Here is a 22211-nt window from a genome sequence, read left to right on the forward strand (position 1 = left end):
CCAGCCCAGATCTTGGATGCTGCTCCCACCAGCCCAAATATGGGATTCTGCTCCCACCAGCCCAGATCTTGGATTCTGATCCCACTGGTCCAAATCTTGGATTCTGCTCCCACCAGCCCAAATCTGGGATTCTGCTCCCACCAGCCCAAATCTTGGATGCTGCTCCCACCAGCCCAGATCCTGGATTCTGCTCCCACCAGACCAAATCTGGGATTCTGCTCCCACTGGTCCGAATCTGGGATCCTGCTCCCACTGGTCCAGATCTGAGATTCTGCTCCCACCAGCCCAAATTTGGGCTTCTGCTCCCACTGGTCCAAATCTGAGATTCTGCTCCTGCTGGTCCAGATCTGGGATCCTGCTCCCACTGGTCCACATCTGAGATTCTGCTTCCACCAGGCCAAATCCGGGATCCTGCTCCCACTGGTCCAAATCTGGGATTCTGCTCCCACTAGTGCAGATCTTGGCTTCTGCTTCCACTAGTCCAAATCTGAAATTCTGCTCCCACTAGTCCAAATTTTGGCTTCTGCTCCCACCAGTGCAGATGTTGGACTCTTCCATCCAGTACTTCACCAGATCCTGCTTCCTCCCCAGCCCTTTTGGCATCCTTGCATGTGTGTGCAGGCCTTGGTGCAGCTGCTGCCTGCGGCAGGTCCGGGTGAGCTGCACGTGGAGCATCCTGGATTGCAGGCAGAGGGCAAAAAGTGAACTGAAAAGCCTTGCAGAGGGTTTCAGTTCATTGCTGCTTTAAAAGGCTTTCAGTTCATTGCTGCAGCCTGCCTGTCAGGTGTAAATATTATAAAAGTGAAAGCTCTTTGCACTCCCAAGTGTCAGATTCTGCTGCTCCTCCTCAGCCTTATGCCAAAGCACCAGGGAGGTGGACTTGACTTCATGCTTGGACCTCCTTAAGAATTGGAAATGTGCCACATTGGCATTTGAAATGTTCTGAAATGTAGCATTTGGTGGGAAAGGAGGAAAAAAAAACCAGATTGATTTATTCTCTTAAAGAAGTTAGAGGTGGGGAAAAAAAGGGTCTCAGGTATGTGTAAACTTGAAGCCATTGCCTGTTCCTCTGCGTTCCCTGGACCCGTCTGTGTGGGGAGGCTGAGACTCTGCCTGACTTTTGTCCTTCTTAGAGAGCAAGCTGGAGCTGGTACTTCATTGAACAGGGCATACCTGTGGGTGTGAAAATGATCAGGAGGCTGGAACACCCCTACTGAGAGGACAGGCTGAGGAAGCTGGGGGTGTGCAGCCTGGAGAGGAGAAGGCTCCAGGCAGACCTAACAGCAGCCTGCCAGTGCCTGAAGGGGCTACAAGCAGGCTGCAGAGGGACTGTTTGCAGAGGCCTGCAGGGATAGGATGAGGGCAGTGGTTTGAAATGAGAGCAGAGCAGATTGAGATTGGCTGTGAGGAACAAGTTCTGCGTCAGGAGGGTGGAGGAACACTGCAGCAGGTTGCCCAGGGAGGTGGTTGAGGCCCCATCCCTGGAGATACCCAAGGTGAGGCTCCACAGGGCTCTGGGCAACCTGATCAAGTGGAGGACGTCCCTGCTGAGTGCAGGGTGGGTTGGGCTGGATGAGCTTTGGAGGTCCCTTCCAACCCAAACCATTGTAGGGTTTTAAAACAAGAGTTGAAGATTTATGTGCATAGCAATGGCAGAAGAAGAGAACTTAGTTTCTTTCCAGGAGATGCAAGCAGTGAACTGTTTCCCTTGCTGCTCTGGTCGTGTGTGCATCATCACTCTTTACCAGACACAGCTTCACTGGATCCATTGCTGAACAAAGTCATCAAACAATATCCTCTTTTTGCTTGCTCTGAAAGAGGAAATGTATAACCTTGGCACAGATTTTCACCTCGTTCCTCAAAGGTGCTCCAAGTGCTTGCTCACTCACTGCTCAGGTTCTTTCATACTGGCTGCCCTCACCTTGGATAGGTGAGTTAACAGATCTTAGGTGGTGCAGAGTTCTCCTCCAGCTTAATGCACCCCCCAGAAGCAGGATAGCTGGATTCACATTCCATCAGTATCCTCTCTCATCTACCTACAGGAGCATCCAGATCAGGTTGGATGAGGCCCAGAGCAGCCTGACCCTAGTGGGAGGTGTCTGCCCATGGCGGGTGGGTTGCAACTGGATGATCTTCAAGGTCCCTTCCAACCTAAACTGTTGTGTCAGTCTTTCAGATACTTTTATCTTTGTTCAGCTGTCGACTCAAATCCAGCCTGGATGGGGTTAGAAACATGTGAGGCACTTACTGCCCATCAGTGCCCCTCAGACCAGCTTTGTTCCTCAGTGCCCATCAGAGCTCCTCAGACCAGCTTTGCTCCTCAGTGCCCATCAGAGCTCCTCACACCAGCTTTGTTCCTCAGTGCCCATCAGAGCTCCTCAGCATGCCATAACAACAAATCAGAAGTGGGGGGGCTGGAGGTGTGGCAATAGCAGAAATGAAAGTGCTAGGGAAAATGAAATACAAGTGTCAGGGAAGGAGCAAGGTCTGAATTGAAAGGGAAAAACCAGAAACCCAAACCCCAGGCAAGCAGCAAAGAAATATCCTGTTAAATCAGTCAGCCTTGTCAGCAAGGGTAGCAAAGCAGCAGGCAGAACAGGAGCACAGTGCTGTGAAGTCATTTCAGTCATTTTGATTTGTGGTAGAAGTGGAGAGAGAGAGAGAAAGGGCAAAGCCAGAGGAGAGCAGCAGAGGGATTTCCTCTCTCGTGTTTCCACATTCAGGCACTCTGCCTCAGCACTCTCCATCCCATTCCTCCTTCCATTCTTCCTTGAGATGTGGAGACAATTCTTGGCAGTTGTGTGGCTGTGAGAGGAATGAAGTCTCCAACAACCCTTCTCTTTCTTCTCCTTTACTTGGGGAGCTCTCAGACTCCTCTGACGTGGGAAGTCCTTGCAGCTTGTTCTCAGGGCTGTGTGCATGAGTGGCTGTGGAATCAGGCAGAGTTCATTCTGGTAACTGAGGATGGAAAGAGTCTTAGAGCCACAGAATCATAGAATGGGTTAGGTTGGAAGGGACCTCAAAGCTCAGCCACTTCCAACCCCCTGCCATAGGACACCTCCCACTAGAACAGGTAGCTTGAGGCCTCATCCAGCCTGGTCCTGAACACCTCCAGGGAGGTTGTGGAGCACAGAATGTCAGCTGGATGACCTTGGTCCCTTCCAACCCAAACCACTCTGTGCATCTGTGGCTCTTAGAGGTCTTTTCCAACCAACATGATTCAGTGATCCTATGATTGCAGTGCCTTCATGGCAAGTTCAGTGCCCATCCAGAAAAGCATGAATGGAGCAAAACTAGAAGTGGGTAGATTGAAACTGGGTGTTAGGAAGAAGCTCTTCACCATGAGTGTGGTGAGAGACTGGCACAGGTTGCCCATGGAGATGGTGGAAGCCTCATCCCTGGAGGGTCTTAAGGCCAGGCTGGAGGTGGCTTTGGGTAACCTGATCTAGTGCGAGGTGTCCTTGCCCATGGCAGAGGGGGGCTGGAACTGGATGATGCTTGAGCTCCTTTCCACCTCTGACAGTTCTATGATTCTATCTTCTCTTCAGAAACTGTTTCTTTTTCCCAGCCACATACAGACAAAGAGCATTTTAAATCAAAACTCTCATTCCTCTGAGGGCAAAAAAAACCTTACTTTCCTTTAATTTTGCTCAGGAAACAATCCTCTGTCTTGAGCTGGATTGTATGGCCCTGCTCCGGCAGGGGGCTTGAACTCGAGGAGCATTTTGAGTCCCTTCCAGCCCCTAACATCCTGTGTGACATGCTGTGATCCCCAGGCTTAGATCTTGCATGTCAAAGCTAATCTGAGGGCGAGTTCTGAAGTGCTGCTAATGAAGCTTTCTGTTAATGGCAGCATGGTTCTAGCCCTGGCTGCAGTGTGGTACCTCTGGTTTGAGTTCTGCTTTGCATAAGGCAGTAGCTCTTGAGGAGCACCTCAGGCAGTGGTGTAATGCAGGGCACAAAGCAGGCATTTGATGCTTTACTTTGTTGGGGAAGGATTTTATCAGTCATTTAGTGAGAGCAGCTCTCTGCTGGTGTGTCAACATTAGCCCTCAGCATTCTATTTCTGGCCCTGAGTGAGCAAGAGTTTAAAGTCTCTCTGCCTCTACAGACTGAAGCTAGGGCACGATGGGCACAAAGCAAAATTGATTTAGAAGTAAATTACTCCTGCAGACCTCTTCTCACAGAGTTTCACCTGGGTTCCTGGCATGAAAGGTAGAGGGTGGAAGGGTTCTGTGGTTGTAGTTTGTTGTTGTTAAATTGATTTTATGAATTAAGATCAAAGAGCTGTAAAAATCAGAGATGAGGCAAAAAAAAGTCTTGTCAGGTCTTCTGTCAGAGTTGTAGAAAGCAGAGATGGGAAAAATCTTACCAGGTTATGTCTTCTGTCAAGAGCTGTAGAAAGCAGAGATAAGGAAAAGTCTTACCAGGTCATCTCTTCTATCAGGGAGTTGAAGGAAGAAGACATGAGGAAATATCTTACCAGGTCATCCCTTCTGTCAGGGAGTTGTAGAAAGCAGAGATAAGGAAAAATCTTACCAGGTCATCTCTGTCTCACCAGGTCATCTCTTCTATCAGAGTTGTAGAAAGCAGAGATAAGGAACTATCTTACCAGGTCATCTCTGTCTCACCAGGTCATCTCTTCTATCAGGGAGTTGACGGAAGAAGAGGCAGGAAAAAAAATCTCCCCAGGTGATCTCTTCTATCAGGGAGCTGCAGAAAGCAAAGATGGGAAAAATCATACCAAGTCATCTCTTCTATCAGGGAGTTGAAGGAAGAAGAGATGAGGAAAAGTCTGTGTCCAGTTCTGGGCTCCTGCATTCAAGAGAGATGCTGAGGTGCTGGAAGGTGTTTGGAGAAGGGCAGCAAGGCTGGGGAGGGGCCTGGAGCACAGCCCTGTGAGGAGAGGCTGAGGGAGCTGGGGGGGTGCAGCCTGCAGCAGAGGAGGCTCAGGGCAGAGCTCATTGCTGCCTGCAGCTGCCTGCAGGGAGGCTGTAGCCAGGTGGGGTTGGGCTCTGCTGCCAGGCAGCCAGGGACAGAAGAAGAAGGGGACCCAGGCTGAAGCTGTGCCAGGGCAGGTCTAGGCTGGATGTTGTTAGGAAGTTGTTGTCAGAGAGAGTGATTGGCATTGGAATGGGCTGCCCAGGGAGGTGGTGGAGTCTGTGTGGCTGGAGGTGTTGAAGCCAAGCCTGGCTGGGGCACTTAGTGCCATGGTCTGGTTGGTTGGGCAGGGCTGGGTGCTAGGTTGGGCTGGCTGAGCTTGGAGCTCTCTGCCAACCTGCTTGGTTCTGTGATTCTGTTATCTTTTCTATCAAAGAGTTGTAGAAAGCAGAGTCTAGAGGGGGAAAAAGAAGCTCTTGCAGGTTGTCTCTTCCCTCCAAGAGCTGTAGGAATCCAGGATAGGAAATATCTTACCAGGTCATCTCTTCTCTCAAAGAGCTGTAGGAATAAGAGATTGGGGGGGGGGGGGGGGGGGGGGGAGGGAAATTGCCAGTTCATCTCTTTTATCAAAGAGTGAGAGAAATCAGAGACTGAATGAAAAGATTTCTCTCTTCCATCAAAGAGCTGCAGAAATCCAGGGTGGGAAATTTTTGTTCAGGTCGTTTGATCTATCAAAGAGTTCTAACACTCCGAGCTGGGAACATTCTTGCTGGGTCATCTTTTCTGTCAAAGGGTTGTAGAAATCAGAGATGGGAAAGGCCTTGCCAGGTCATCTCTTCTATCAAAGACTTAGAGATATGAGAGATGGGAAAGTGTTGTCAGGTCATTTCTTCCATCAGAGATCTGCAGAAATCAAAGATGGGAACAGATCTTGTCAGGTCATCTCTTCTATCAGACAGTTAGAGAAGCCAGAGGTGGAAACAAATCTTGTCAGGTCAATGCAAGAGCATTTTCTAGAGCATATGTCTCTCATGCACAGTGAAACTTCACTTCCAAGAGTAGAGTGAAGGGCATCTACCTCTTCCCTTAGCAGATGATTCCAGAGCTACAAAAGCTTCCTGTTCCTGCAGCATCTCTGAAAGGTCTTTTCCTTTTTATCCCATTTTGTCTGAATGCAGATTTTTCTCAGGCCACCTTTCTCAGTGCCAATCAGTGCCCCTCAGACCAGCTTTGTTCCTCAGTGCCCATCAGAGCTCCTCAGACCAGCTTCATCAGTGCCCCTCAGACCAGCTTTGTTCCTCAGTGCCCATCAGTGCTCCTCACACCAGCTTTGTTCCTCAGTGCCCATCAGAGCTCCTCAGACCAGCTTTGTTCCTCAGTGCCCATCAGTGCCCCTCAGACCAGCTTTGTTCCTCAGTGCCCACCAGTGCTCCTCAGACCAGCTTTGTTCCTCAGTTTAGCACTGAGTTACAGCTTAAAAATAGAACCATAGAACATAGAGCTGGAAGGGACCACAAGGATCAGCCAGTTCCTACCCCCCTGCCATGGGCAGGGACACCTCACACTAGATCAGGCTGTCTGGAGCCTCATCCAGCCTGGCTTTAAACACCTCCAGGGAGGAGGCTTGTACCACCTCCCTGGGCAGCCCCTTCCAGGCTCTCACCATCCTCCTGCTGAACAACTTTTTCCTAACATCCAAAGGACTTCTTCTTCCTTACATCCAGCAGCTTTTCCATGCTGTCCTCAAAGCCATACCTGCAAACTTTGCATCACTGCATTTCAGTTTTTATAACCACTGAGCCTTTGCAGTGGCTGCTGTGCTCTAATTGCACCTAAACCCCAGCTTATTCCTCCTCAACAATACACAGATGGCTTCAGCTGCTGCCTCACTGTGGGAGGATGAAGGTCTGTGCCAATGGGATGCTTGTATTGTGGTCCTCTTGATATGAATGAGAAATCAAATCTGCTTTAACAGTTTAGAATAGAATCTGGGTTGGAAGGGACCTCCAAAGCTCATCCAGTCCAACCCCCTGCACTCATCGGGGACACCCTTCACTAGATCAGGTTGCTCACAGCCTTATCCAGCCTCACCTTGGATATCTCCAGGGATGGGGCCTCAACCACCTCCCTGGGCAACCTGTTGCAGTGTCTGGTTGCTTGGCCAGGGCTGGGTGCTAGGTTGGGCTGGATGAGCTTGGAGCTCTCTCCGACCTGCCTGATTCTCTGATTCCACTACCCTCATGGTGCAGAACTTGTTCCTCACATCCAATCTCAATCTGCTCTGCTCTAGTTTGAAGCCATTGCCCCAGGTCCTGTCCTTGCAGGCCTTTGCAAACAGTCTCCCTCCATCCTTCTTGTGGCCCCCTGCAGGCACTGGCAGGCTGCTCTTAGGTCTCCCCAGAGCCTCCTCTTTTTCCAGGGCTTAATGTCCTCGAGTTTTTCTTCCCCCCTGTCATTTCCATGTTTTCACAGCAGTGATTTTTTCTGCAGCATTTGAAATGCTCTCTTTGAAGTGTGCTAGGTTCAGCCAAGCCTTGCTGATCAGAGGTAGCTTCTGCAGAGCTTGCTGGTTGGGCTTGGTTTAGCTGCGTTCAAGAGGGCAGAGAGTTCTTCTGTGCTGCCTTTTAGCTCCGGAGGTGTGATGACAGCGCTGCAGTCACCTTCTTCATGTTGTTGTGGCTTGAAGCATCCAAATTCTGCTACAAAAGCAGACAACATGTCACAAAGTGGTGTTACCAGGGCCCCAAGAGACCAGACATTTGCTGCTCCTTACAACTGAAAGGCTTGTAAGATGATTTCTTGCCAGGGCAAGAGAGGAGAGCAGCCTCCTGAAACCTGCAAGTGCCTTAAAGCAAACAAAAGCATCGAAGCCTGATGAAGTCAGGAGCAATTTTCACCTCCACTCGGAGGCTTTGATTTGGATCCCAGTGCAGAAATCGGGGGCGGGTTGAGCAGGTTTATTCACCGTGACTGAAAGCCCTTCCATCCCAGCACAGGAATCAGGGTTTAAGCTGTGGCAGCAAGCCTCTTGTTTTGTCTTGGGGGTAGCTTTCCTCTCCTTTTAACTCTCCTTCCCAAAGGAGAAGGAATCTTGCCTTTCCATTCCATTCCTCCTTTCCCCCCCACCCCAGCTCCTCACTTTCCACATCCCCTATGGCAAACCATTTAAATTTCCAGCCTTAGAATTAAAAAGCAATATAAAATAAACTGGGAAAAAAGAGACATTTTTAGCTCTTCTTTATAATATTTCTGCTTCTGATTTGACTTGAAAATCGCTTTCCTCTAGAGTGTGTTGGAAACACCAAACTGATCTGTGATATGGCTAAGCAAAATCACCTTCTGCTGCACTGTGCCCAAGTGGTCGCTGGTAACTCATTCCTGCCTTAGATCAGATGCTTTGGATCAGATCTGTCATGAGTGTAAAACCAAACTCATCGCTTTCTCCATCCAGCTTGGCACTGCAAGCAAACAAGCTGAAGCTGTGGGAGGTGTCAGATGGCTTTGGCTTGGTTTGGTTCCCATTTTTCTTTCTTCCATTCAAACCCAACGGAGTTGTACCAAATGTAAGCCCTGATGTAGGAGAGAAATCAAACCCCCTCGACCCCTGGGGATGCGCAGATAGCTCTGCTGAAACAAACCAAATGGCACAAATGTGAAGCCAGTTTGCAGCAAGCAGAGAAGCAAAACCTTATTTTATCTCTCCCAACAGACTCAAGCTGCATGCAGCTAATGTGCACATTGTTGCAGCCTGCTCCTTGACCCCCAAAGAGAGAGAGAGAGAAAACTCAGATGATGTTGGGCTCATGACCTGGATGCAGAGGCACTCATTTAACCTTTAAACCATCAAAATCCAACTCAACACCAAATACCTAAGCAGTGATCTGATAGGAAAACAGGAATGTGATTTAGACTCGTGATGGAGATGATTTTGGTTAATACAACCTCTTGTTTTTGTTTCTTTCCTTGTTTTTGTTGTTTTTACTGCTTAAAAGAGAAGAAAATCACGTTATTCGGACCTTGACTTTGAAGTAAGTTATGCTGCATTATTCCTGGTTGTGAAAAGTCTTTTTTTTTTCATGATTCTATCCCCCCCCCCCCCAAAAACAAACCAAAAAATGTTCCTTTTAACAGCCTGTAGCCTCCTGCCTTAGTAGCTGCTGTAGGGTTGGTCAATTGGTGCTGTAGAGCGATTCCTTTCCGACTACTTTGGTGCAACTTGTTCCCAAGCTACCCTGAGCTCCAACTTTTCATCCTGCACAAATTAACCACGTCATGGTTTCAGTTTTTTTTATGTTTAATCCTCTGCCTCTTCATTTTCATTTAGGTTCTTTTGGTGGATTGTTGTTTTCCTTTTGGTTGTTTTGCTGGCTAGATGTTGGAAGAGGTTTGCCCCTGCTGTTGGCCACATGGGTGCAGGAGGTGCAGGAGATTCTCACTGTCTCTTTCTTAACTCAGCACTAATTTACTGCCATAAGAGGGTCACATCCAAGGAGTGGTTATGAATCTGTCACACTTGGAACAATGAGGTGACAAAGCTTGTGGATCACATGTAATAGGGATATAGACACGGATAGGTAAATAGATACAGATACAAAGAGACAGACATAGATTAGAGATGATAGAGATAGATAGATTTAGATGATATAGAGATTAGATACAGAGATAGATCTAGATGATACAGAGATTAGAGATAGGGGTAGAGATAGACAGAGATGATAGAAATATATAGATGATATAGAGATAAATGATAGAGATAGAGGATAAGATATAGAGATAGATATAGAGAGACAGCGCAAGAGATAGAGATATGGTATAGAAATAGATATAGATGACATAGAGATAGAAAGGATAGATATAGAGATTAGAGACAGAAATAGAAATAGATATAGATGATATAGAGATATAGAAATTAGATATAGAGATTAGAGATAGAGAGAGAAATAGAGATAGTGACAGAGCTAGAGAATAGATAGAGATGATATAGATAGAAATTAGGTATAGAGATAGAAGTAGAGCTAGAGAATAGATAGAGATGAGATAGAAATTAGACATAGAGATTAGAGAGAGAGATAGAAATAGAGATAGATATAGAGATAGAGAATAGATATAGATGATATAGATAGACATTAGATACAGAGATAGGTAGATATAGAGATAAAGAATAGATATAGATGATATAGAGATAGAAATTAGATACAGATTAGAGATAGAGATAGAAATAGAGATATAGAGAATAGATATAGATGATATAGATAGACATTAGATATAGAGATAGGTAGATATAGAGATAAAGAATAGATATAGATGATATAGAGATAGAAATTAGATACAGATTAGAGATAGAGATAGAAATAGAGATATAGAGATAGAGAATAGATATAGATGATAGAGATAGAAATTAGATATAGAGATAGACAGGTAGATATAGAGATAAAGAATAGATATAGATGATATAGAGATAGAAATTAGATACAGATTAGAGATAGAGATAGAAATAGGGATATAGAGATAGAGAATAGATATAGATAGAAATTAGATATAGAGATAGACAGGTAGATATAAAGGTAAAGAATAGATATAGATGATATAGAGATAGAAATTAGATACAGATTAGAGATAGAGATAGAAATAGAGATATAGAGATAGAGAATAGATGATATAGAGATACAGAAATTAGATATAGAAATACATATATAGATAGAAATAGAGACAGATAGAGAATAGATACAGATGATACAGAGATACAGAAATTAGATATAGAAATAGAAGTGGATATAGAGATAGAGATAGATAGTTATAGAGATAGAGAATAGATATAGATGATACTGAGATAGAAATTAGATATAGAGGTAGATATAGAAATAGAGATATAGATAGATACAGAGATTAGAGATAGAAATTAGATATATAGACATTAGAAATAGAGATAGATAATAGATAGAGAATATAGATGAGATAGAGATAGAGATTAGATATAGATATAGACATTAGAGATGGAAATAGAGATATAGATAGAGAATAGATATACAGAACTAGAGATAGGAGGATAGAGAATAGATATAGGGATTGGAGATAGAGATGAGATAGAGAGATAGAGGTGGAAATGGAGATAATTACAGAAGTAGAGAGAGAGAGATGCTAGAGAGATTAGATAGAGATACAGGTGTAGGTATAGAAATAGCCCAGAGAGGTGGTGGAGTCACCATCCCTGGAGGTGTTGAAGCAAAGCCTGGATGAGGCACTTAGTGCCATGGTCTGGTTGACTGGATAGGGCTGGGTGCTAGGTTGGGCTGGCTGAGCTTGGAGCTCTCTTCCAACCTGCTTGATTCTGTGACTCTGTAATTCTAGATAGATATAGATGGCATAGATGTGTAAAAGCTCAAGTTCATATCAGGGCTTTTTTTAGCTTGGATATGCACAATTTCAGCCTTGCCCCCCTGAGTGAAGAGATTTAGCTGAGTTAATGAACATTTTGTTCTCTCTCAGTCAGCACCATTAAGTCTTTTAGGTTTTTTGAGGGGTCTTTCACTACTCTCTGATTCTGTGTCCCCAGAAAAGTGGAGCCATTGGAATATTTGCCTGGCAGCTACTTTAACATCCAGTGACCAGCATATGCCAGTCTTGAATTGCTGTGTCTGTTTGCATGGGCAGGAAAAAAGCAATTGTTGATACTATCTGGGCTGTGAGCACAGCACATCTCCTTTTGGATTTCACATTCTAGCCCACAGAAGAGGAAGAGGCAGAACTCTCCTGTGAGAGCTTCTCTGTGAGGACAGGCTGAGAGTTGGGGTCGTTCAGCTTGGCAAAGAGAAGGCTCCCAGCAGACCTTATTGTGCCCTTCCAGTATCTGAAGGGAGCTACAAGAGGGACTTTCTAGGGTGTCAGGTAGTGATAGGACAGGGGGGAATGGATCCAAGCTAGAGGAGGACAGATTGAGATTAGACCTTAGAAAGTTGTTCAGCATGAAGGTGCTGAGAGCCTGGCACAGGTTGCCCAGGGAGGTGGTGGAAGCCTCATCCCTGGCAGTTTTTAATGCCAGGCTGGATGTGGCTCTGAGCAACCTGATCTAGTATGAGGTGTCCCTGCCTATGGCAGGGAGGGGTTGGAACTGAATGATCCTTGAGGTCCCTTCCAGTCCTGCCAGTTCTGTGATTCTGTGAAGCAGGCAAATGCAGCCACAGCAGTGCTGGTGGAAGCCTTGCAGTGAGAGAAGGATGTGCTTGGGGAGCTGCTTTTGCTGCAGTGCTGACCTTACCTGTCTGGCTGTAGGTTCTTGCTAGTTTAACATCATGCTTTGATCTCTTCTGTCATTTCCTCCCCCCCAGAGCCTATAGCTACTTTATGCCATCATGTTACATCTCAAATAGTGCCCCAGACAAAGCTGCACAAAATCAGCTGAAGGGAAATGCAATCAAAAAGATTACCTCTAAAAATGCCCTGGGAGAAATGCATAGAGAGGAGGGAGAGAAAAAAACCATGAATCAACAGGAACTCTGATCAGCAAACCACTCTGAAATGCCATCCAGGCAGCATGAACAGGAGGGTTATAAGGCAGTGGTGTCAGTAAAGAATGCTGGATGTCCCTGGTCTGAATTGCTGGAAGGTAGGAGCCTGATGGCATTGCAGCCACAGAGAGTACAACATCCATCCTGTCACTCAGGAGAGCATAATCCAGCCCTGAAGGAACACTGAGCGTGGGCTACACCTTCTGGTCTCAAGAATCAAAGCCTCCCAGCACCTCTTTGCTTTTGACTCCCATAGTTTTATCTCAGGTGCTGACTCCTTTCCCATGCTCATAGCACCACAGCTCCATGGCCTGTTCTCCCTACAAGCAGGATTGTAATGCAGGAACCAAAAGAGCTTTGTGGCAAGGTTCTGAGGGTAACTCATGCTAAAAACATGCAGTATGGGTGAAGCTGGCAGGCTTGGCTCCCTCCATCCTTCCCCTTTTGGCACCCTTCCACTGAGAAGTGAGTGGTGCAGACAGGGACCAGCAACCACAGCCTTGCTGCTGTGCTGTACAAGAACTGAGTCAGGCTAACCCCAGCTCACCTCCCTCTTCTGGGGTTCCTCTGCTGAAGCCTGGGGGCTTGCCTGTGCTCTTGCACTGTAGTGTGGCTGCCTCTCTGAGGGGAAGCAAACTAACAAAAGCCTCCCAGATTCCTTCACCCTGCAAAGCATCCTGGAGAAGGTCTGTGGGAAGCAACCTAACCACAAAAGCCAGCAAGCACCCAAATAGCCTCCCAGATTCCTTCACCCTGCAAAGCATCCTGGAGAAGGTCTGTGGGAAGCAAACTAACCACAAAAGCCAGCAAGCACCCAAATAGCCTCCCAGATTCCTTCACCCTGCAAAGCATCCTGGAGAAGGGACTTGAGATAGTGTTGTGTGGCCAGAAGGATGCCATTCAGATAGCTCCAAGTGGGTGGAGAGAGGCTGAGCTGGAGTGATTGACCACACCACTGACAGGGTGAGTGCTTCTCTGCTCTGTCTGTGACCTATGCCAGCTGGCACCCTCTGAGGCAGGGCCCTGCCACAGTTCACAGCAGAGTCACGGAACCACAGAATCATTTGGGGTGGAAAAGACCTTTCAGATCATCAAGTCTAACTATGAATAAGACAATAAATGCTGTGGATGTGGTTCTGGGGGTGGTAAGTGCTAAATAAGCAGCATGGACAGGACTGTCAAGCTTGGTTCTCTCCATCATTTCCCATTTCAGGCACTGGAATGAGCTGCCCAGGGAGGTGGTGGAGTCACCCAGCCTGGATGTGGTGCTTAGGGATGTGGTTTAAGGTGGATTTTGTAGAGTAGGGTTCAAGGTTGGGCTTGGTGATCCTGAGGGGCTTTGCCAGCCTGGGTGCCTCTGTGGTTCTGTGACTCTCCTGGCAGTCTCTACACCCCCAGCATCTCACACGTCTCTTCTTGGACATAGAAGACAAACCCTCAGGTTAAGTCTACATTTTTAAATGGGAGATTTGGGAGAAGATTCCTGAGTGTCAAGAGGCCACCTGATGGATTTTTAGAGTCACAGAGTGGTAGGGGCTGGAAGGGACTTCCAGAGATCAGCCAGTCCAACCCCTCTGCCAGAACAGCATCACCCAGGAACACATCCAGGTGTGAAAGTCTCCAGTGAAGGAGACTCCACAACCTCTCTGGGCAGCCTGCTCCAGGGCTGCAGCACCCTCACAGCACAGAAGTTGTCTCCTCATGTTGAGGTGGAGCAGGCTGCCCAGAGATCTTGAGGAGTCTTCTTGATTTGAGACTTTCACAGCCCACCTGTCTGTGTTCCTGTGTGACCTGCCCGAAGTGATCCTGCTCTGGCAGAGAGGTTAGATCTCTGCAGGTCCCTTCCAGCCCCTAACACTCTGTGATTCTCTGCCCTCTGGCCCCAGTCATTATGTTCTCTTTTCCCTTGAGGCAGCAGCAGGTCCTCACCAGCAGTAACACCGAGCTGGGCACTCCCTGGCGCTGTTTGCTGCAGGCTTTCACCCGCAGGAGCTGTCTGCTGTAGCATTACAACCTCTCGAGTTTAAAATCATTCCCTTACTAACCTGGAGCCATGACAAAGCTGGCAAGAACTGAAAACAAAATGCCTGCAGGGAGAAAGAAACACCCTTTGCCCTTCCTAAGTTGGGCAGCTGATCATACCCACAGCACCTTGGAAGCTCAGCCTGTGGCCAGTGCAGGGCTGGGAGGGCATTTCCCCAGCTGCTGCTGCTACTCCACTGCTCCACACAGCACCTCCGGGGGAGCATTTCTGCCTCTGACTGCATAGAAAAAGCTCCAAGGGAAGCTCTAAGTAGTAGTAGTATTACTACTATTACCACTACTACTACCACTACTATTATTGTTACTATGACTCTTATTTCTACTACTATTACTGCTATTATCACTACTACTATTTTACTATTATTGATGCTACTACCACTATTATTGCTATTATTGCTACTGTTACTACTATTCTTATTACTACTACTACTATTGCTGCTATTGTTGCTACTATTGTTACTACTACTACCATTACTACAACTAATATTACTGTTCCTATTCATATTACTATTATTCTTATTGCTACTTCTATTGCTGCTATTATTACTACTATGATTATTGCTATTATTACTACTATTACCACCACCACTACTGCTATTATTATTGTAACTACTATTATTCTAATTCTTCTTCTTACTACTACTGCTCTTCCTTGCATTTTTACTACTACTCTTGCCTCTATTATTCTTCCCAGTACCATTCTTATTACTATTGCTATTATAATTACTACTGTTGCTACTATTTTTGTTGCTGCTCTTTTTCTTATTACAATTATTTCTACTACTGTTATTGCTGTTACTATTATTGTTCCCACTATTCTTACTAAAATAATAACAGTAGTAGTAGTGGAAAGAGTACAATGATGATGATGATGAGTGTTGTTGTTCATTGTATTAGTAGTAATATGAATAATGTGGTGGTGGTTGTGAGGATGACTCCTGTTGACCATAAGCTTGCCCACCAATGTCCATGGCAGCCTCTGTGCTTAAGGCAGAGCACAGCTAAGCCCCTGCCACGCAGGCTTCAGAGCTGTGTGTGAAGCCTTCTCCTAGGTTCACAGAAAGGTAGGGGTGGGAAGGCACCACGGGAGAGGTTTGCCATCCTGACAGCCACCCACACTGAATCCTCTGCTGAGGCAGCCATGGAATTGCCTAGCCTGGCCAAGCCCTTTAATATCAAGTCCAATCATTAGGCTAACACTGAGCAGTCCCTGACTAAAGCATGTCCCTGAGCACTGCATCTACAGGACTCTTGAGTACCTGCAGGGCTGGAGACTCTCCACCATGCTGGCAAAGCACAGAGGTGATGTTACTTGGGAAAGGGAATCAGTTCAGTCACCTGTCAGGCTGTGGAGCACAGGAGTCATGGAGCCCTGCAGGAAAAGACCACAAGAAGGTCATAGAATGGTTTAGGCTGGAAGGGACCTCAGAGCTCATCTACTCCAACCTCCCCACCATGGCCAGGGACACCTCTCAGCTGGACTTAACTGCTCAAGGCCTTGACCACCCCCAGGAAGGAGGCATCCACAGCCTCCCATGGTACCCTGTTGCAGAGTCTCACCACCCCCATACTGAATCACAGACTCACAGACATCCCCAGGCTGGCAAAGCCTCTCAGCATCACCAAGCCCAAGCTAGAACCCTACTCTAAGAGATTCACCTTAAACCATAGCCCTGAGCACCACATCCAAACCACCCTTAAACACAGCCAGGCTGGGTGACTCCACCACCTCCCTGGGCAGCTCAGTCCAGTGCCTGACCACTCTCTCCAGGAAAAACCTGTACCTCATGTCCAGTCTAAGCCTACCCAGCCTCAGCTGAACATCCTCAGCTCCAGGCACCCAGCAACAGAAGAAGGGGACAGAGGCTCAAGCTGTGCCAGGGCAGGTCTAGGCTGGATGTTGTTAGGAAGTTGTTGTCAGAGAGAGTGATTGGCATTGGAATGGGCTGCCCAGGGAGGTGGTGGAGTCTGTGTGCCTGGAGGTGTTTAAAAGGAGGCTGCATGAGGCACTTAGTGCCATGCCTTGGTTAACTAGAAGGTGTTAGGTGATAGGTTGGACTCAGTGATCTCAGAGGTCTTTTCCAACCTGCTTAGTTCTGAGATTCTGTGATGAATTTGGGCTTTCCAACAAGGAATTCAGAAGAGGCCTAGAAAAGAAGAGTTAAAGCTGACAATTGAAGTGCCTGCACCTTTAGGTCAGACCGTTCTTGGGAAGCAGCAGGTGTCAGGGTGTAGGAACTCTGGAATGGAAGCCAGGAGAGCACAGAGCAGCCCCAGAGGTCTGTAGGTGCAAGTGCATAGCAGCCATTCTGCTAGGAAGAATAACATGTAAAGCCTTTTTCTATTCCCCTTTTCCTGGCAGGCTTCCCACTGCCAAGTGTTTAATTTCTCCTCCCACCTGCTTCTCCTCAGGAATAATGCAATGAACTGACTCAGACGTTTGCATTATTCATGTTTTCTGTTTAACAAGTTCTTGGGTACACAACTGAGGAACACTAAAATCCCAGGAAGCAGCCTTCTCTCTGGTCCTGCCCTCCTATTCTGAAGTTTCCAACTGGAGATACTCAGAATCACAGAATCAAGCAGGTTGGAAGAGAGCTCCAAGCTCAGCCAGCCCAACCTAGCACCCAGCCCTGCCCAACCAACCAGACCATGGCACTAAGTGCCCCAGCCAGGCTTGGCTTCAACACCTCCAACCACACAGACTCCACCACCTCCCTGGGCAGCCCATTCCAGTGGCACCTGTTTGACCCAGTCCTGCTGCTTCCCTGCCTTTGGAGCTGGTGTTTGAGCCCAGCAAACCTTTCTCACTGCCTTCACCATGTCTCCCTATTTCAGCTTCATTTTTTGAGGCAGAACCTTTCCTTTTTGGAAGTCTACATATCCCAGTCTACCATAGCAGAATCCCTGGGGAGACATGGAATCATAGAATCAAGCAGGTTGGAAGAGACCTCCAAGCTCATCCAGTCCAACCTAGCACCCAGCCCTGCCCAATCATGGTCCATCAGACCATGGCACTAAGTCACTGAAGGGAAATTCTTCTCATAGGGCTAGACCTGCTGTGTCTGCTAAAATGACCTTTTGTGAGGAGTTCTTCACCAGCTGAAGCTGGAAGAGGGCAGACTGAGGCTGGAGATGAAGAAGAAATTCTGTTCAGTGAGGGTGGGGAGACACTGGCACAGGATGTCCAGAGAGGTTGTGGAGCATAGAAGCACAGAAGGAGGAAGTTGTTGTCAGAGAGAGTGATTGGCATTGGAATGGGCTGCCCAGGGAGGTGGTGGAGTCTGTGTGGCTGGAGGTGTTGCAGCCAAGCCTGGCTGGGGCACTTAGTGCCATGGTCTGGTTGGTTGGGCAGGGCTGGGTGCCAGGTTGGGCTGGCTGAGCTTGGAGCTCTCTGCCAACCTGCTCGATTCTATCTCTGAGGTCCCTTCCATGGTTCTGTGGATGTGGGGTAAAGCCAGCCTCTTGTACACAGGGAGAACACCAACCAGGGGCAGAGAGAAGGCTCAGTGCAGCTCAGTCCCATGGGTCAAGTCTTTAGGGCAGCCCTGCCCAATTCGCTTTATGATGTTGGGGAAAAGAACTCTTCTCTAAAAGGCTAAAACAACCAAACAACCCAAACCAGCCCCAGGGGCCCAGATTCAGCTGTAAACCTGAGGCATTGTGTTCCCTTTTGCAGAAGGTCATGCACACAAGAAAGAGGCACATGGAGTTGTTTCAAGAGTTAAATCAGAAATTTCAGACGCTGGACAGGTTTCGGGATGTCCCCAAATCGGGCAGCATGGTAAGTGTTCCTCCTGGGAGGGCTGAAAGCTCCCAAAGCCAGCTAACCAGAGCCCTTGTCTGTGTCTGTGTGTCACCTGAGAAGACCTCACCCTCTGCTAGCCTCAGAAATGAGAGGAAAGATAAACAAAAGGTATTTTCCTTAGTCTAAGCTGGAGCTTTACAGCCACCCCGTAACTAACTCACTGACATCAGTAGGGATGACAAGGAACTGATCTTCAGGGAACACATTGCCCATCTGTGTCTTCCTGCTGAGTCTCAAAGACCTTGTAGAGAGACAGCAGCTCACTGCTGTGAGTTGGTCAGCAGGGATTTTCCTCTCTCTAGTCATTAAATGAGTTCTACAAACAAGTGCAGCCAGATCCACCCTTAGGTGAGGCAGCTCAGCGAGCAGAGAGGGGCTCTGCAATGCCATGGGTTGAGAAAGAGTTGCCAAGGGTGGGGGGGGAGAAAAGCAAAGCCAAACAATTCAATCACCCAGAGTCCATTCTGGGTGTCTGTCATCATCCTCCTCCTCCTCACTCAAATGTATACAAACAGCCCCTGACACAGGCATGCAGAACACCCTGGCTGCATCTGATAAGGAGCGCGAGGGAAGAGTTGCTGCTGCCTAATTGAGGCAGCTAATTCAGTGTGGCCTATTTGTGAGCAGTAATATTATGATTAGCAATCATTTCGTGTGTAATTCTGTAATGTGAAGATCTGTGCCTCAAGTGGAACCCAGTGAGGATCATTGTGTGCAGAACCTTTGCAGAAGAGCTGCTCTCAGCCACGGAGAAGAGGAGCAAGCAGCTGTCGAGCCAATACTTTGCATCGTCTTAACCCAGCAGGGCTTTGGCTCTGGTTCTTTGATGAACCTTGAGCTCTGCCCTGTGTTAGCCTGCACCCAGCTCTCACTCACTCTCCCCTTCTGAATTTAGCTGAAGTGTGAAGTTTGCTTTCTCCTCCCTGCCTGAGGTTTGCTGTCCAAGTAAAGCTGGAATGAATTCAGCCTCTCCGAGGGCATCTCTGTGGGAGGGCTGTGTTTAAGTCTGGTTTGCATCAGTGCTGTAGTTTTGAAAGGGCAGCTGATAAAAGCTGCTCAGAGGAAGGGGCAAGCTGTAAAGAGAGTCAAGAGAGTGATCTGGGTGCCTAAAGACAGGCATCTCTGGCTGTTTTAGAGCTGTCTTAGTCTACAGCAGGATACTAACAGAGCACGCCAAGGAGAGCTGCACCTCTCATGAAAGGTAGTTGGAGCTCAGGCAGCAAATCCAGAGCTAAGAGTGCCAAAATGCTGCACTTTAGCAATCAAGATGCTGCAGAAATAGTCCCTAATTGAACTGCTCTTAGCCCAGCATGTCTTTTACTCTATAAACTTAGCATCTCCAAAAAGGGATCATTCAGCAGAACACAGCCATCTCCTCTGCTCTTAATCCCAAGACAGAGGAGCTCTGGGAGGCAAGGTGGCTCTCACAGCACTTTCAAGGCCTGGAGTTTCCATGCCTTTGTCACACACTTGTCCCAGTTTCAAATCCTGCTGGCATCTCAGTTCCAAACTGCTCCCCAGCTCCAGCAGCAAGCTCTCCTCAGTCACCTCCCCTTCTCCTCTCCCACTCTTCCACACAGCCCCTGTTAAAGGTGTGGCTGTGGGTGCTGGGTCTCTCAGCCATTCCTCCTGCACCCTGGTCCTGGTGAAAGAAAAGGCTTAGCTGGCTCAGCCTGCCAAAGAGCTGAGAGCAGTGCTGAGCATCTGCCAGCCTGGCTCCTTACAAAGCCAGGTCCCCTCTCTGCCTTCTGTGCCTCCTGGGAGCTGGGGTTGCAGCCTGGAGAAGACCTTATGGTGGCCTTCCCAGATATAGAAGGGGCTCAGAAGACAGAGAGACAACAGGACAAGGGCCAACTGCCAGTAGGCTTGCACTGGCCATACAGAAGATGTGTTTTATGGTGAGGGTGGTGGGACACTGGATGGTGTTGCCCAGGGAAGCTGTGGATGCCTCAGCACACTGGAGGTGTCCAAGGCCAGGTCGGATGGAGCTTTGAGCAAGATGTCCCCACGCATGGCAGAGAGGGTTGGCACTACATGGTAATTAAAGCAGTGGAGCTGGAGCCAGGTGATGTTTAAGAAGGAAGGATGGAACTAGATGATCTTTAAGAAGGCAGCATCCACCTGTGCCAGTGTCTCACCACCCTCACTGCAAACTTCTTCCTAACAGACAATTTAAATCTAGTTGGTTGGATAGGGCTGGGTGATAGACTGGACTTGGATGACCTTGGAGGTCTCTTCCAACCTGGTTGAGTCTAATTCTATTCTGTTCTTCCATTTCTATTCTGGTTTTATTCTATTTCTATTCTGGTTTTATTCTATTTCTGTTCTATTCTTCTGTTTCTATTCTATTCCATTCCATTCAATTCTATTTCTACTCCTATTCCATTCTATTCTATCTCATTCTTCTATTTATTTTCTATTCCATTCCATTCCATTCCATTCCATTCCATTCCATTCCATTCTTTTCCTATTCCATTCTATTCTTCTATTTCTATTCTAATCTATTTCTATTCTATCCCATTCTTCTATTTATTTTCTATTCTATTCTATTCCATTCCATTCTATTCTATTCCTATTCCATTCTATTCTTCTATTTCTATTCTAATCTATTTCTATTCTATTTCTATTCTATCCCATTCTTCTATTTATTTTCTGTTCTATTCTATTCCATTCCATTCTGATTCTATTCAAATTCCATTTTCTTCTAATTATTTCTATTCTATTTCTATCCCATTCTTCTATTTCTTTTCTATTCTATTCTATTCTATTCTATTCTATTCTATTCTATTCCACTTTATTCTATTTCTATTCCTCTTCATTATCTTCTTCTATTTCTATTCAATTCTGATCAGTTTCTATTTCTATTCTATCCCATTCTTCTATTTATTTTCTATCCTATTCCATTCCATTCTATTTCTATTCCAATTCCATTCTAATCTTCTATTCTATTCCATTCTTCTATTTATATTCTATTCTATTCTATTCTATTCTATTCTATTCTATTCTATTCTATTCTATTCTATTCTATTCCATTCCATTCCATTCCATTCCATTCCATTCTATTTCTATTCAGATTCCATTCTATCCTAATCTATTTCTATTCTATTTCCATTCTATCCCATTCTTCTATTTATTTTCTATCCTATTCTCTTTCTATTCCTATTCCATTCCATTCTTCTATTTCTATTCTATTCTGTTTCTATTCTATTCCATTCTTCTATTTCTATTCTATTCTGTTTCTATTCTATTCCATTCTTCTATTTCTATTCTATTCCCCTCTTCCAGATTAAGTTCTCCTCAAAGGACAGTGTCCCTGTAGGAATAGAGAATCATCAAACTGGTTTGGTTGGAAAAGACCTTTCAGATCATCCAGTCCAACCATCCACATCCAGTTCCAACCTCCCCTCTGCCAGTTTAAACCCATTCCTCCTCACCCTGTCATTACTTGTAGTCCAGCCGCAGCCTCCTTGTAGTCCCTCTTCAGCTACTGGAAGGCTACTACAAGGTCTCCTCGAGGCCGTCCCTGGTCTTAACTCTTCTTTCTCTGGCCTGCAGGAGACCTCAGCGTCAAGCAAAGCTCCATGGGACACTTTCAAGAGCCCAGGCGACTACCAACACTACACAACGATAAACGTCTTAGACACAGAGGCGAAAGATGCTTTAGAACTCAGACCAGCAGAGTGGGAGAAGTGTCTGAACTTGCCTTTAGACGTGCAAGAGGGAGACTTCCAAACAGAAGTTTAACAACAGTAGGGAAGAATGAGCAAAAAAAGGCAAAAGCAAACAAAAGGAAATGAACTTCATTGCACTGACAGTTAAAAACTGAAGAGACTTGGGCAATTCCTGCCTCTCCTGGCTGGACACTGGGACTGCTCAGAGGTCAGGCTCTTCCTGTGCCAAAATGTCAGTGAGGTGGGGGTGGGGGGGGGTTGATTTTATTTTTGAGGGGGGGTGGGGATGTGTTTCTTTTCTTT

The 22211-nt window shown here is 46.7% G+C and overlaps 1 protein-coding gene across 13 annotated transcripts in view; it reads left to right on the forward strand.

Annotated features, from left to right (window-relative positions):
* Window positions 1–21997, forward strand: part of ADGRB3 (adhesion G protein-coupled receptor B3) — a 444111-nt gene extending 422114 nt beyond the window's left edge. For 10 of the 13 annotated variants that reach the window (XM_064164125.1, XM_064164132.1, XM_064164130.1 and 7 more), the window contains 3 exons: window positions 8874–8909; window positions 18109–18213; window positions 21793–21997. In XM_064164125.1, the coding sequence (XP_064020195.1) occupies window positions 8874–8909; window positions 18109–18213; window positions 21793–21981 (330 nt within the window). In that variant the 3' untranslated portion in view covers window positions 21982–21997. The remainder of the gene's footprint in view (window positions 1–8873; window positions 8910–18108; window positions 18214–21792) is intronic. The other 3 variants (XM_064164131.1, XM_064164137.1, XM_064164136.1) reach the window with 2 other exon arrangements.
* Window positions 21998–22211: the final 214 nt, after the last annotated feature.

Source organism: Pogoniulus pusillus, chromosome 25 (assembly GCF_015220805.1).
Source record: "Pogoniulus pusillus isolate bPogPus1 chromosome 25, bPogPus1.pri, whole genome shotgun sequence".
Taxonomy (NCBI): Eukaryota; Metazoa; Chordata; class Aves; order Piciformes; family Lybiidae; genus Pogoniulus; species Pogoniulus pusillus.